At 48.4% G+C, this 12,352-nt stretch overlaps 1 protein-coding gene across 5 annotated transcripts in view; it reads left to right on the plus strand.

Moving 5' to 3' along the window:
* Positions 1-746: 746 nt before the first annotated feature.
* LMBR1 (limb development membrane protein 1) overlaps positions 747-12,352 on the plus strand; it is a 129,505-nt gene continuing 117,899 nt past the window's right edge. For all 5 annotated transcript variants that reach the window (XM_070423574.1, XM_070423575.1, XM_070423576.1 and 2 more), the window contains exon 1: positions 747-985. In XM_070423574.1, the coding sequence (XP_070279675.1) occupies positions 920-985 (66 nt within the window). In that variant the 5' untranslated portion in view covers positions 747-919. The remainder of the gene's footprint in view (positions 986-12,352) is intronic.

A 12,352-nucleotide genomic window follows, 5' to 3' on the forward strand; every position in this document is an offset into this window, starting at 1 on the left:
ATAAAAAACCTTGCATGCAGAATGGGGTGACTTACTGTGTTTGCATGTTTGGCGGTCCCCCTAATAAACATGCTGTCGTGGGTTTGTAGAGGGTCATAACCGCACTTGGCGGGGCCGCACATTCAGGCCATCTACGTTTTCCAGGTGGGCAACCCAGGCTCCTTAGCAGACCCAGAGAAGCCAGGTTTTCACCCAAACCGGGTCCTCAAACAACTGCCAGCCGACCTTTACTTCCAGACGGAAAGTTTCCCTGGGAGAGCTCCTGCCGCACTGCCCACATCTCTGCAGACTGCGCCGGGTGCTCGGTTCTGGACACTAACAGGCATTGCGTTACATGATTAACTCCCGTGGGGCACAGCGCCAACATCGCGGGCTGCGACTGCACCTTCACCCTCACAGCCGGAGAACAGCCTCCACAAGCTTCCCCAGTCGCATCCTCACAGGTTCCCGTCTGCCTCCGCCCGAGGGGGCATGGATGCAAGCCCCGCCCCTGCCCCAGGCCCCGCCCACCACCGCCCCCGCAACAGGCCCCGCCCCTGCATTAAGCCCCGCCCACCACCGCCCCCGCAAACAGGCCCCCCAGGCCCCGCCCCTGCTTCAGGCCCCGCTCATCCCCGCCCCTGCCACAGGCCCCTCCCCTCCCTCTATCTCAGGCCCCGCCCCGCCCCGCCCCTTCTGCCTTAGGTCAGCAGACGCCCGGCGCGCTCCCCCGTCGCACGGCGCCTTTCTCTGACGTAGCCTCGGCCCCGCCCCGCCCCGGTCGCGCTGTGCCCGCCCTCCAGGCGGCGGTGGTGGTGATCGCGGTCCCTGTCCAGCCGCTGTCGCCCGCTGTGGTCCCTGGTCAGCGCGGCGGCCGCCCAGCCCCTCGGGCCGGCGGGCGATGGTGCGGCGGGGCGCGCGGGCGTGGGCATGACGGAGGATGGAAGCACAGGACGAGGTGTCGGCGCGGGAGCAGCACTTCCACAGCCAAGTGCGGGAGTCCACGGTGAGCGGCGGCCGGGCGCCGGCCCGTCCCTGCGGCCCCCACCCTGTGCCCCTTCCCTGCGCCCCCGCGGCCGCCTCCCCTAGGCCACCTGCGCCGCTGCCCGCCCGGCCCCGCCCCTTCTGCGCGCCCACCCGCCCACTCTCCTGCGCGCAGTCGCCTCGAGTCACCTGCCTTCGCGGGCCGCGCTGCGGGACCACCTGCGTCCGCACCGCCGCGGCTCTAAGTGGGCCGGTGGCCGGGCCGGTCGGGCAGACAGGTGTGCGTGCAGCCCCGCTCCGCCCCTCAGCGGCGGCCTCGGCCCCGCTTGCTTTCAGGCCGAAACCTGCTGTGGGTGGGAAGACGGCAGATTGGAGGGGAGGCAGCTCCTCGGGAGGCCACCCTTTCTCGTCCCGGTTCGGTTTGCGCTGCTGCCCGCGGTCCGGAACCGGCGTGGCCTTGGGAACACAGTGTCGTGCTATTTGTGTTTGCAGGACGGCGAAGACACATTAACTTCACGCATTGGCACTGGCCCTTCTTTCTAACTTCTCTCGTATTGTCACACTTGGTTTGAGGTGAAACATTGTGGTTTACAGTGGCCTCATGCGTGTAGTTATTGATCTTGAAAATTGAGAATCACTTTGCCAAGTCATGTTTTGGAATAAAGAGATGCAAGTCTGAGCTGGTGGAATTTGACACAGTACATTTAGTTTAATGTTTAAATTGAAGCTAAAATGGCACAGAGGAGTGCACAATCATACATGAACGGCTTGAAGCATTTCAAATGTGATTGAGAAAGGCTGCGACGGGCGTCCGGAGGCCCATCCCTACCCCTTTCCAGTCACTCTAGCTCCTGGACAGTAACCCCTCTCCTGGCTTTAATAGGTTAGCGTTGCTTAGTTGTGAACTTGGATATAAACGGAACCTCTTCGTATGCACTTTGTGTCTAGTTTCTTTCATTGAACAATGTCTGTGCAATTTCTCCGTATTGTATGTGGTTGTAATCCATTCAGCTGTAGCTGTGTGATAGTAGCACAGTTCATGTTTGTTTTGCTGTTGGTGCACACTTCCAGATTTTGGCTCCGAATATTCTTGGACATATCTTTTGGTGAACATGGCTGTGCATTTCTGTCGGGTAGATACCTAGGAATGAGACCACTAGGTTACATAGGCTGTGCACTTACTAGGTGCTTTTAAACAGTTGGCCAATTTACACCCCCAGCAGCACTGTATGAGAGGTGTGCTTGCTTCCCATCTTTACAACACAGTATTTTCTGCCCTATGTATTTATTTATTTATTTATTTATATTTTTATTGATTTTAGAGTGAGAGGAAGGGAGGTGGAGAGAGAGAAGCATCGATCGGCTGCCTCCTGCAGGCCCCCTAATGCTAATTGAGCCAGCAACCTGGGCATGTGTCCTGACTGATTCTTGGAGACCTCTTGGTTCACGGGCAGTAATCTGCCAACTAAGCCACACTGGCTAGGGCTTCTGCCCTTTTAAATATTAGCTACTCTAATGTGTCATAGTATTTATTGCATGAAAGGTTTTTTTTTTTGGTTTTTTTTTATTTAATTTTTTTATTTCTTAAAGTATTACAAAGAGTATTACATATGTCTCCTTTTTTTTCCCCCCCTTGACATTCCCCCGGCCCCTACCCCCCGCCCCCCCCCCGCCCCATGTCTTGTGTCCATTGGTTAATCTTATATGCATGCATATAAGTCCTTCAGTTGGTCTCTTAATCCCCCCCCCCCAACCCTCCCCAGGCTTCCCACTGTAGTTTAACATTCTGTGCATGAAAGGTTTTACTTGCATTTCCCTGATGATCAATGCATTTGAGAACCTTTTCCAAAAACTTATTGGTCATTTGGAAATCTTTTGTGTTGATATTTTCTGATGAGCAGAAATTCTTAATTTTAATATAGTTCACTTTATTAATTTTTTTCTTTTATTGTCAGTGCTTTTTTTTAAAAAAAAATATTCCATTGACTTTTCTACAGAGAGGAAGGGAGAGGAATAGAGAGTTAGAAACATCAATGAGAGAGAAACATCGATCAGCCGCCTCCTGCACACTCCCTACTGGGTATGTGCCTGCAACCAAGGTACATGCCCTTGACCAGAATCGAACCTGGGACTCTTGAGTTTGCAGGCCGACACTCTATCCACTGAGCCAAACTGGTTAGGGCAGTGCTTTTTTGTTTTATGTTCCATTTAAGAAATCTTTGCTTAATCCAAGGTTATGAGGATGTCTCTTGTGCTTTTCCCTAAGTGCTTAATCGATTTGCTCTTCCCATTGAGATCTGAGTTCACCTTATGTGTGCTGTGAAGTAGGAGTCATACGTGTTTCTTCACATGGATGTCCAATTGTTTAAGCACCATTATGAGCTTTGTCACAATTTAGGTAACTGTATATTTGTGGGGCTTAAGTTTGGACTCTATGCTGTTCCATTGGTCTATTTGTTTTTTTTTGCTTTATTTTTAATTAATTAGGTATTATGTCATTTGGATTGAGATCTCATGTTATAGTAGCCAGGAGCTTTATTACTTTGTCTACGCCACCCCTTAACTATCACATCAGTCAGGTTTCTGTATGATAACAAGGGGTTAGAGTCAGACTCTATTTAAGAAGAAGTCCCTAGAGAAAATCAAAGGCAACGGGGGAAACAGAAACAAGAACACTAGAGGAAATTCTAGCCTCTGATGCCCACAGTGACATCTGACAGTAAACACAGCCTGAATCACAGCTAGATACATAAAGCCTCACAGTGTAGGTGTACTTACTTCAGTTCTTTTTACCTAGTACGTAATGCCTGACTTTCAACAAAAACAATACAAGGTATACTAAAAAGCAAAACACAGTCTCAAGAGACAAAGCAAGCATCAGAACCAGATTCAGGTATGACAGAGATTTGGGAATTATAAAGCCAGAATTTAAAATAACTGATTAATATGCTTGGGGCTCTAATGGAAAAAAATGCATGAAAGATTTTACTTGCATTTCCCTGATGATTAATGCATTTGAAATGGAAACTCAAAAAGAATGGTAGAAGTCAAGTAAACTGTAATAGAAATGAAGAATGCCTTTGATGGGCTTATCAGTTGACTGCACAGGACCAAAGAAAGAATGAGTGCGCTAGAAGATATGTCAGTGCAAACTGTCCAAACTGAAAAGCAAAGAGCAAAAAAAGAGGTTAAAAAAGGGAACAGAACAGCCAAGAACTGTAGGATAATTACAAAAGGTATAATCTACATATATTGGAAATGCCAGAAAGAGAAGCACAGGAGAGATATTTGAAGCAACAATGCCAGATAATTTTCCTAAAATTAATACAGATACCAAACCACAGATCTAGCAAGCTCAGAGACCACCAACCAGGACAAATACCAAAAAATCTACATCTAGGCATATCATCAGACTGCAGAAAATTAGAGACAAAGAGAAAAGAGGAAAGAAGGCAGGGCAACAAAAGCACCTTACAGAATAGAGGATCAAGAATAAGAATTATATCAGATTTCTCTTCTCAAATCATGCAAGCAAGAAAGAGAGGAGTGAAATATTTAAAATGTTAATAGGGAACCCCCCTCCCCCCACATAAATCAACCAACCTAGAATTCTGTATCTAGCAAAATTAATCATCTATAATAATAAAAGTGTAATATGCTAATTAGACTGGACGTCTTTCCGGACGAAGCCAGGGCTGCGAGGGAAGCCCGGGTCCCGGGTGCCTGCCGATGACCTGAGGGAAGCCTGGGTCCCAGGTGCCAGAGGGAAGCCAGTGCTGGCAGCAGGGGGAAGGAAGACCTACTCTTGCATGAATTTTGTGCATCAGGCCTCTAGTGTAAATGAAAGGAGAAATAAACACTTTCTCAGACAAACATTAAGGGAAGTTGTTGCTAGTAAAGCTGATACTAAAACCAGATAAAGACATTGAACAAAGGAAAACTACAGACTGCTATCTCTCATAAAGATATTGAATATAGATGCACAATTCTGCAAGAAAATACTAGCAAGCTGAATCCAACAGTATACAAAAGGAATTACACACCATGACCCGGGGGATGTGTCCCAGGTATGCAAGGCTGGCTCAACATTAGAAAATCACTTAATGTAATCCATTACATTGACAGGACCTTTTTATTTATACACTAGAGGCCTGGTGCACAAAAATTTGTGCACTCAGGGGTGTCCCTCAGCCCGGCCTGTGCCCTCTTGCAGTCTGGGACCCCTTGGGGGATGACCACCTGCTGGCTTAGGCCTGCTCCCTGGGGGATCGGGCCTAAGCTGGCAGTCAGACATCCCTCTGGTAGCCCGGGAGCCCTCGGGGGATGTCCACTTGCCAGCGGGGAGCAGGCCTAAGCTGCAGTCGGACATCCTTAGCGCTGCTGAGGAGGCGGGAGAGGCTCCCACCACCACCATTGTACTGGCAGCCGTCAGCCTGGCTTGTGGCAGAGCAGAGCTCCCCCTGTGGGAGCGCACTGACCACCAGGGGGGAGCTCCTGCATTGAGCGTCTGCCCCCTGGTGGTCAGTGTGTGTCATAGTGACCAGTCATTTCTCGTTCTGCTGTTAGGGTCAATTTGCATATTACCCTTTTATTATATAGGAGAGCCTGGCCAGCCTGGGTGAGGGGCTGATGGCTGTTTGCAGGCTGGCCACAGCCCCTTCAGGGTGGAGGTCCCCCCTGGGGTGCCTGGCCAGCTTGGGTGAGGGGCTCATGGCTGTTTGCAGGCTTGCCATAGCCCCTTCATGGTGGGGGTCCCCCCTGGGGTGCCTGGCCAGCCTGGGTGAGGGGCTGAGGGCTGTTTTCAGACTGGCCACAGCCCCTTCAGGGTGGGGGGGTCCTGCTGGGATGCCTGACCAGTTTGGGTGAGTGGCTGATGGCAGTTTGCAGGCTGGCCAAGCCCCCCAGTGGGGACCCTCACCCCATGAGGGTGTAGCCAGCCTGGGTGCGTAGCTGATGGCTGTTTGCAGGCTGGCCACAGCCCCTTCAGGGTGGGGGTCCCCCCTGGGGTGCCTGGCCAGCCTGGGTGAGGGGCTGATGGCTGTTTGCGGGCTGGCCACAGCCCCTTCAGTGCGGGGGTCCCCACTGGGGTGCCTGGCCATCCTGCGTGAGGGGCTGAGGGCCGTTTGCAGGCTGCCACAGCCCCTTCAGGGTGGGAGGTTCTGCTGGGGGTGCCTGGCCAGTCTGGGTGAGGGGCTGAGGGCCGTTTTCAGGCTGGCTAAGCCCCCTAGCGGGGACCCTCACCCCATGAGGTTGTGGCCATCCTGGGTGAGGGGCTGATGGCTGTTTGCAGGCTGGCCACAGCCCCTTCAGGGTGGGGGTCCCCACTGGGGTGCCTGGCCAGCCTGGGTGAGGGGCTGATGGCTATTTGCAGGCTGGCCACAACCCCCAGCCACCCAAGCTCACAGTGGAGGCTGGCTGGAAGCAGGTATCTGGGATTTGTTTATCTTCTATAATTGAAACTTTGTTGCCTTTAGCAGAGGCCACAGCCGGCTCAGGGCTGGTGGGAAGCTTGGCTTCCTCCATCACCGGGCCAACCAAGCCTCCTGCTTGCTCTAACTCCATGGCTGCTGGCCGCCATCTTGGTTGGGTTAATTTGCATATAGTCACTCTGATTGGCTGGTGGGCGTGGCTTAGGGCATAGCGAAGGTATGGTCAATTAGCATCTTTGTCTTTTATTAGTGTAGATACTTGTGGAGATAAGCCAATATATCTGAAAGGAAAGCTTTCAGCCACCAGCAACTCAATATTCATGTGTTTTAAATCAAACATGGGTTTTTTTTTCTTGTAAAGCTCTGCAGCAGTGAAATACTGATATATGCTACAACATGGATGCTAAATGAAAGAAGCTAGACACAAAAAGCCACATACGGTACAATTCATTTATATGAAATATTTAGACGATATTAATTCAAATCCATAGAAACAGAAAGCAAATTAGTGGTTGCAAAGGGCTGGGGCAGTGGGGTGGCAGTGTATGGGATACATAGGGGCATGGAACATTGAGTATGAGAAACACTTATTTACTAGAATCTTATGACTTTTAAAAATGCATATTTATTATTATGCATTTGGTTTGGGTTTACTTTTTCTTTTATGGCGAATTAGTCTCCTAACTAAAGTAGTGTTTTATTTTTTCCTTGCATATTCAATTTTTAAAAATGTGTTTTGGTACTATGTGTTTTTTGGTGCATGCAGATTTTTTCCTCATCATAGCTTACACCATTGTTCATAAAGTGCCTGACTGTCTAACTTCACACCTTTTTAAAAAAAAAAAGTATTTTATTGATTTCTTACAGAGAGGAAGGGAGAGAGATAGAGTCAGAAACATTGATGAGAGAGAAACATCTATCAGCTGCCTCCTGCACACCCCCTACTGGGGATGTGCCCGCAACCAAGGTACATGCCCTTGACCAGAATCGAACCTGGGACCTTTCAGTCCGCAGGCCGATGCTCTATCCACTGAGCCAAACCAGTCAGGGCATTACTTCACACCTTTTGCCTTAAATTCAGCCCTGTCTGAGAGGAGAAAAAAATTGACAGCTTAACTTTCTCCTTTGTTAGAATCCGCCTTTTAATAGTTTGTCTCTTTTACAATTATGATTTTAATATGTTCCATGTCTAATTACTGTTATTTTTTGGTGCATGCAGATTTTTTCCTCATCATGGCTTACACCATTGTTCATAAAGTGCCTGACTGTCTCTTTTACAATTATGTTTTCCTGCCTTTTACAACATACTGTAGATTTTTTCCTTTTATATTTATTTTCCTGGTCCTTAGGGTAATTTAAGCATTTTTTTTAAAATTTAGTTTTAAAATTATAGGTGAGATACAATATTATATTAGTTCAGGTGTACAACATAGTGGTTAGACATTTCTATATCTTACAAAGTGCTCACCCCAAGATAAGTCTAGTACCCACCTGGCACCGTCCATAGAGGCCCATGCATGAATTCGTGCACAGGTGGGATCCCTCGGGGTGGCCTGCAGGGATCGTGCCCCAGCTCGCACCCCCAGGCTCACAGCCCTAGCTCGCGCTCCCAGCCTTGCAGCCTCGCAGCCTTGCTGTGGCCTGGTGCTGCCCCCTCACCTGCTCCACCATCCCACCTGCAGGGCGATCGATCAGGGCTGGGCCCCCCTACCCGGCTCCCCCAGCTCCTAGGAGCCAGGCGGCGGCCCGCATCCTGCTGTTGCCACTGGTTGCTGTCTATGGCAGTGGTTCTCAACCTTCCTAATGCCATGACCCTTTAATACAGTTTCTCATGTTGTGGTGACCCCCAACCATAAAATTATTTTCGTTGCTACTTCATAATTGTAATTTTGCTACTGTTATGAATCGTAATGTAAATATCTGATATGCAGGATGTATTTTCATTGTTGGCGACCCACAGGTTGAGAACCGCTGGTCTACGGGGTGATTGGCAGGGTGATTGGGCCCCTGCACACACCCACCTTGGCCTGGTGCTGCCCGCTCACCTGCTCCACCATCCCTCTGCGGTCCCGCTCTTGTCGGGGCCCATCAGGGCCGGCACCGCCTCCATTGCTGCCTGCTTCCAGTGCCACGTCGCCAATGCCCACCATGTCTGCGCCACCCCCTGGTGGTCAGTGCACATCATAGCGAGCAATTTGCATATTAGGCTTTTGTTATATAGGATTATTAACTATATTTTCATTCCTGTGACTATTTTGTAACTGCCAATGTGTACTTCTTAATCCCTTCATCTTTTTCACCCAGTCTGTCTCCCCTTGGGCAACTCTTAGTTTGTTGAAAGAATTATAATTTTAATTTTAGTTATTGTAGTGGTTAGCTTGTAACTTTAAAGGATAGAACTGAAGATGGCGGCATAGATAAATGCCAGTACTTGCCACCTCCCACAACCACATGAAAATTACAATTAAAATACAGAACAACCGTCATTCGGAACCATCTGAAAGCTGGCTGAGTAGAGGTCTTACAACTAGAGAAGTAAAGTAAAGAAGAAAGCACATTGAGACTGGTGGGAGGGGCGGAGGTGCAGAATGGACTGGTCTGACACCCACGTGTGGTGTGTTTTTAATCAGGAGGGATAGCTTGGCCTCAGAGGCCTCCAGTGAGGAGCAAGGTGTCCAAGCCCCACACCAGACCCCCAGCCGAGAGTTCCAGTGCTGTGAAGAGAAGCCCTGTAACTTCAGGCTCTAATATCCAGCCGGGATTGTGGCTGAGTGACATGGAGGCTGCTGGAGACACAGACAGTTCCTCTTAAAGAGCCAGCACACAAACTTACGTGGTCCTGCTCCCTCTGAGCTCCAGAGCTGGATGGCAGCCTTGGGGGATCCAGGGACATACAGGGAGGAACTGGATTGTCTGGCATCAGGGCAGGAACTCAGCAGCGGCTTTTTCCCAGACGGGTGCTTGTAGGGATCATTGTTTCTATGCTGAGAACTCCCCTGTCGCAGAGCTGACTGGTAGCCATATCTACATTTCCATCAGCCTGGCCCACACTGTTCACTTTGCCCTGGTGATTCCCTGAGACCCTGCCCCATCCAATTTGCAGCCCCACCCAAGCTGTTTGTAGGGGCTTTCCCATATGAATGGCCTCTCTTGGCTCAGGTTTCAGACTTTTCTAAAATCTCTCAAACGAGTAGCAGTTGGCTTCAGCAAAGACCTAATACTAGCCTGCCTTGTTTCACAGGTTGGCCTTGCCTGGGCACTTAAAAGCCTAACACAATTAGCTCCTGCTGGGTGGCCCCAGGCAGTGGCTGACTTTGCACCTCTGGGATACCCCAGAGCCAGTGCATCCAGTGGACAGCTTCAGACCATACCAGATTACAACTCTGCCATCCATAAGTGACACACTCAAGGGATAGACTCAGTGAGCACCAAAGCTGCACTGAAGCAAGTCCTGCTCCATAGGGGTGTCTCCTGCACAGCCACTATAGTCACAGCTGGTCCTCACAGCCAGTTGAACTAGAGGTCAATTCCTCCCAGTGACACCAACAGCAATCAGGGCTCAACTACAACAAGACTGTGCACACAGCCCACACAGGAGTGCACCTGAAATGCTCAGCTTAGGTGACTGGGGAGGCTGAGCCACTGGGCTCTATAGGACACTAACTACACAGGCCACTCTACCAACTCCAGGAGACATAGCAGCTCTACCTAATACATGGAAACAAACACAGGGAAGCAGCCAAAATGTGGAGACAAAGAAATATGTCACAAATGAAAGAACAGGAGAAATCTCCAGAAAAAGAATGATATGAAATGAAATGGAAGCAAGCAAACTACTAGATACAGAGTTCAAAGCAATGGTTTTAAGGATGCTCAAGGAACTTAATGACAATTTCAAGGAATTTAGTGAGACTTTTAAGGATCTTAGTGAGAACATCAAAAACATGAAAAAGGACCAGTCAGAAATGAAGGATAATTTACAGGGAATCAACAGTAGAGTAGAGGACACCAAGAATCTAATCAGCAGTTTGGAATATGAGAGAGCAATAAACACCCAAACAGAAGAGCAAATAAAATAAAATAAAAGAATCCAAAAATATGAAGATAGTGTAAGGAGCCTCTGGGACAACTTCAGGCATACAAACATTCTCATCATGGGGGTACCAGAAGGAGAAGAGAGAGAGAAAGATATTGAAAACCTATTTGAAGAAATAATGACAGAAAACTTCCCCTACTTGTGAAAGAAATAGACTTATACTAGTAAGTCCAGGAAGCACAGAGGTTCTCACATAAGAGGAACCCAAAGAGGCCCACACCAAGACACATCATAATTAAAATGCCAAAGGTTAAAAACAGAGATAATGTTAAAAGCAGCAAGAGAAAAGCAGTTACCATTAAGAGAGCACCCATATGACTCAGCTGATTTCTCAACAGAAACTTTTCAGGACAGAAAGGAGTGGCAAGAAATATTCAAAGTGATGGATAGCAAGAAGCTACAACCAAGATTACGCTACCCAACAAGGCTATCATGTAGAACTGAAGGTCAGATAAAGAGCTTCACAGACAAGAAAAAGCCAAAGGAGTTCATCACCACCAAACCGGTATTACATTAAATGTTGAAGGGTATTCTTTTTTTTTTTTTTTTTTTTTAAATATATTTTATTGATTTTTTACAGAGAGGAATAGAGAGTTAGAAACATCGATGAGAGAGAAACATCAATCAGCTGCCTCCTGCACACTCCCTACTGGGGATGTGCCCGCAACCAAGGTACATGCCCCTGACCGGAATCGAACCCGGGACCCTTGAGTCCGTAGGCCGACGCTCCATCCACTGAGCCAAACCGGTCAGGGCTTGAAGGGTATTCTTTAAGAAGAGAAAGAAGGAGAAGAAGAAGAGGAAGAAGAAGGAGAAAAAGGTAAAAAATATGAACAATAAAATGGCAGTGAATACATATTTATTGAAAATTGAATCTAAAAATCAAAATAAAGGAACAAAGAATCTAATGAACAAATAGACTGATAAATAAAATAGAACCAGAGGCATGGAACCATGGAGCAGACTGATGTATCTCAAAGGGAAAGGGGGAGGGGGGCGGGAAGAGATTAACCAAGAATTTCTATGCATATAATATGCATTCCTATGGGCACAGACAATAGGGTGGTGAAGGCCTGGGGTGGGGCGGGAACCAGGTGGAGGGGGGCAATGGGGGAGAAAAGGGGAACATCTGTAATACTCCCAACAAGAAAGATGTTTTAAAAAAGGATACTCAATATCTCAAATTGTTTTAATTTAGCAACTTTAAAATAAAGCTGTATGCATTGGCTTTCACTTGTCTTCTCTTCCATGATTTTGTTAGAAATGTGTTGGTGGTTGCAGTCCTTGAGCTATTGGCACGCACATAACTGAGCCACCCAGCCAGGGCGACAGTGTATTTTAAATGTATTATTAGGTTACTTGTTAGCATCAGGACTAATGGGGCTCCAGAGAGGGCTGAAGAGCCTGTCCTCTGGGTCAGCTGGCACAGAGGACAAGCTCCCTGTATGGTTTCTGCTGGTGAGCTCCCATCGCCTTGCTCTTCCTTCCCCGAGTCTCCTCCAGACCATGAGGGCCCTTCTCTCCCTGTCACAGTTTCCTCCTGTCCGTGGTTAGGTATTTCCTGTTGTCCCACCTGCTATCGGAGAACAGGAGGTGTCTTTGATCTTGCTTGCATTTCACGCATCTTTTGGGTCTGTCTCTCTGCTGAAGACACTCATTTAGGGGAACTGGGGAAACAGTCCAGCCAGGCCTGTGACCTCTGTTCCAGTTGTATTTTTATTTCCGAGTGAGGAATACGTTTGCTTTTGTGATTGCTAATCTCGCTTCTGCCCTTGAATGACTTGCTTTCTATTAGTCTTTTCGTTCCATGCCACGCACTTTAGTGCCTTGATTTCCTTTTGGTGGTTAACTTTCATGCCTTCTC

This window comes from Myotis yumanensis, unplaced genomic scaffold (genome assembly GCF_028538775.1).
Source record: "Myotis yumanensis isolate MYYU_CA2020_CCGP unplaced genomic scaffold, mMyoYum1.0.hap1 SCAF_9, whole genome shotgun sequence".
Taxonomy (NCBI): Eukaryota; Metazoa; Chordata; class Mammalia; order Chiroptera; family Vespertilionidae; genus Myotis; species Myotis yumanensis.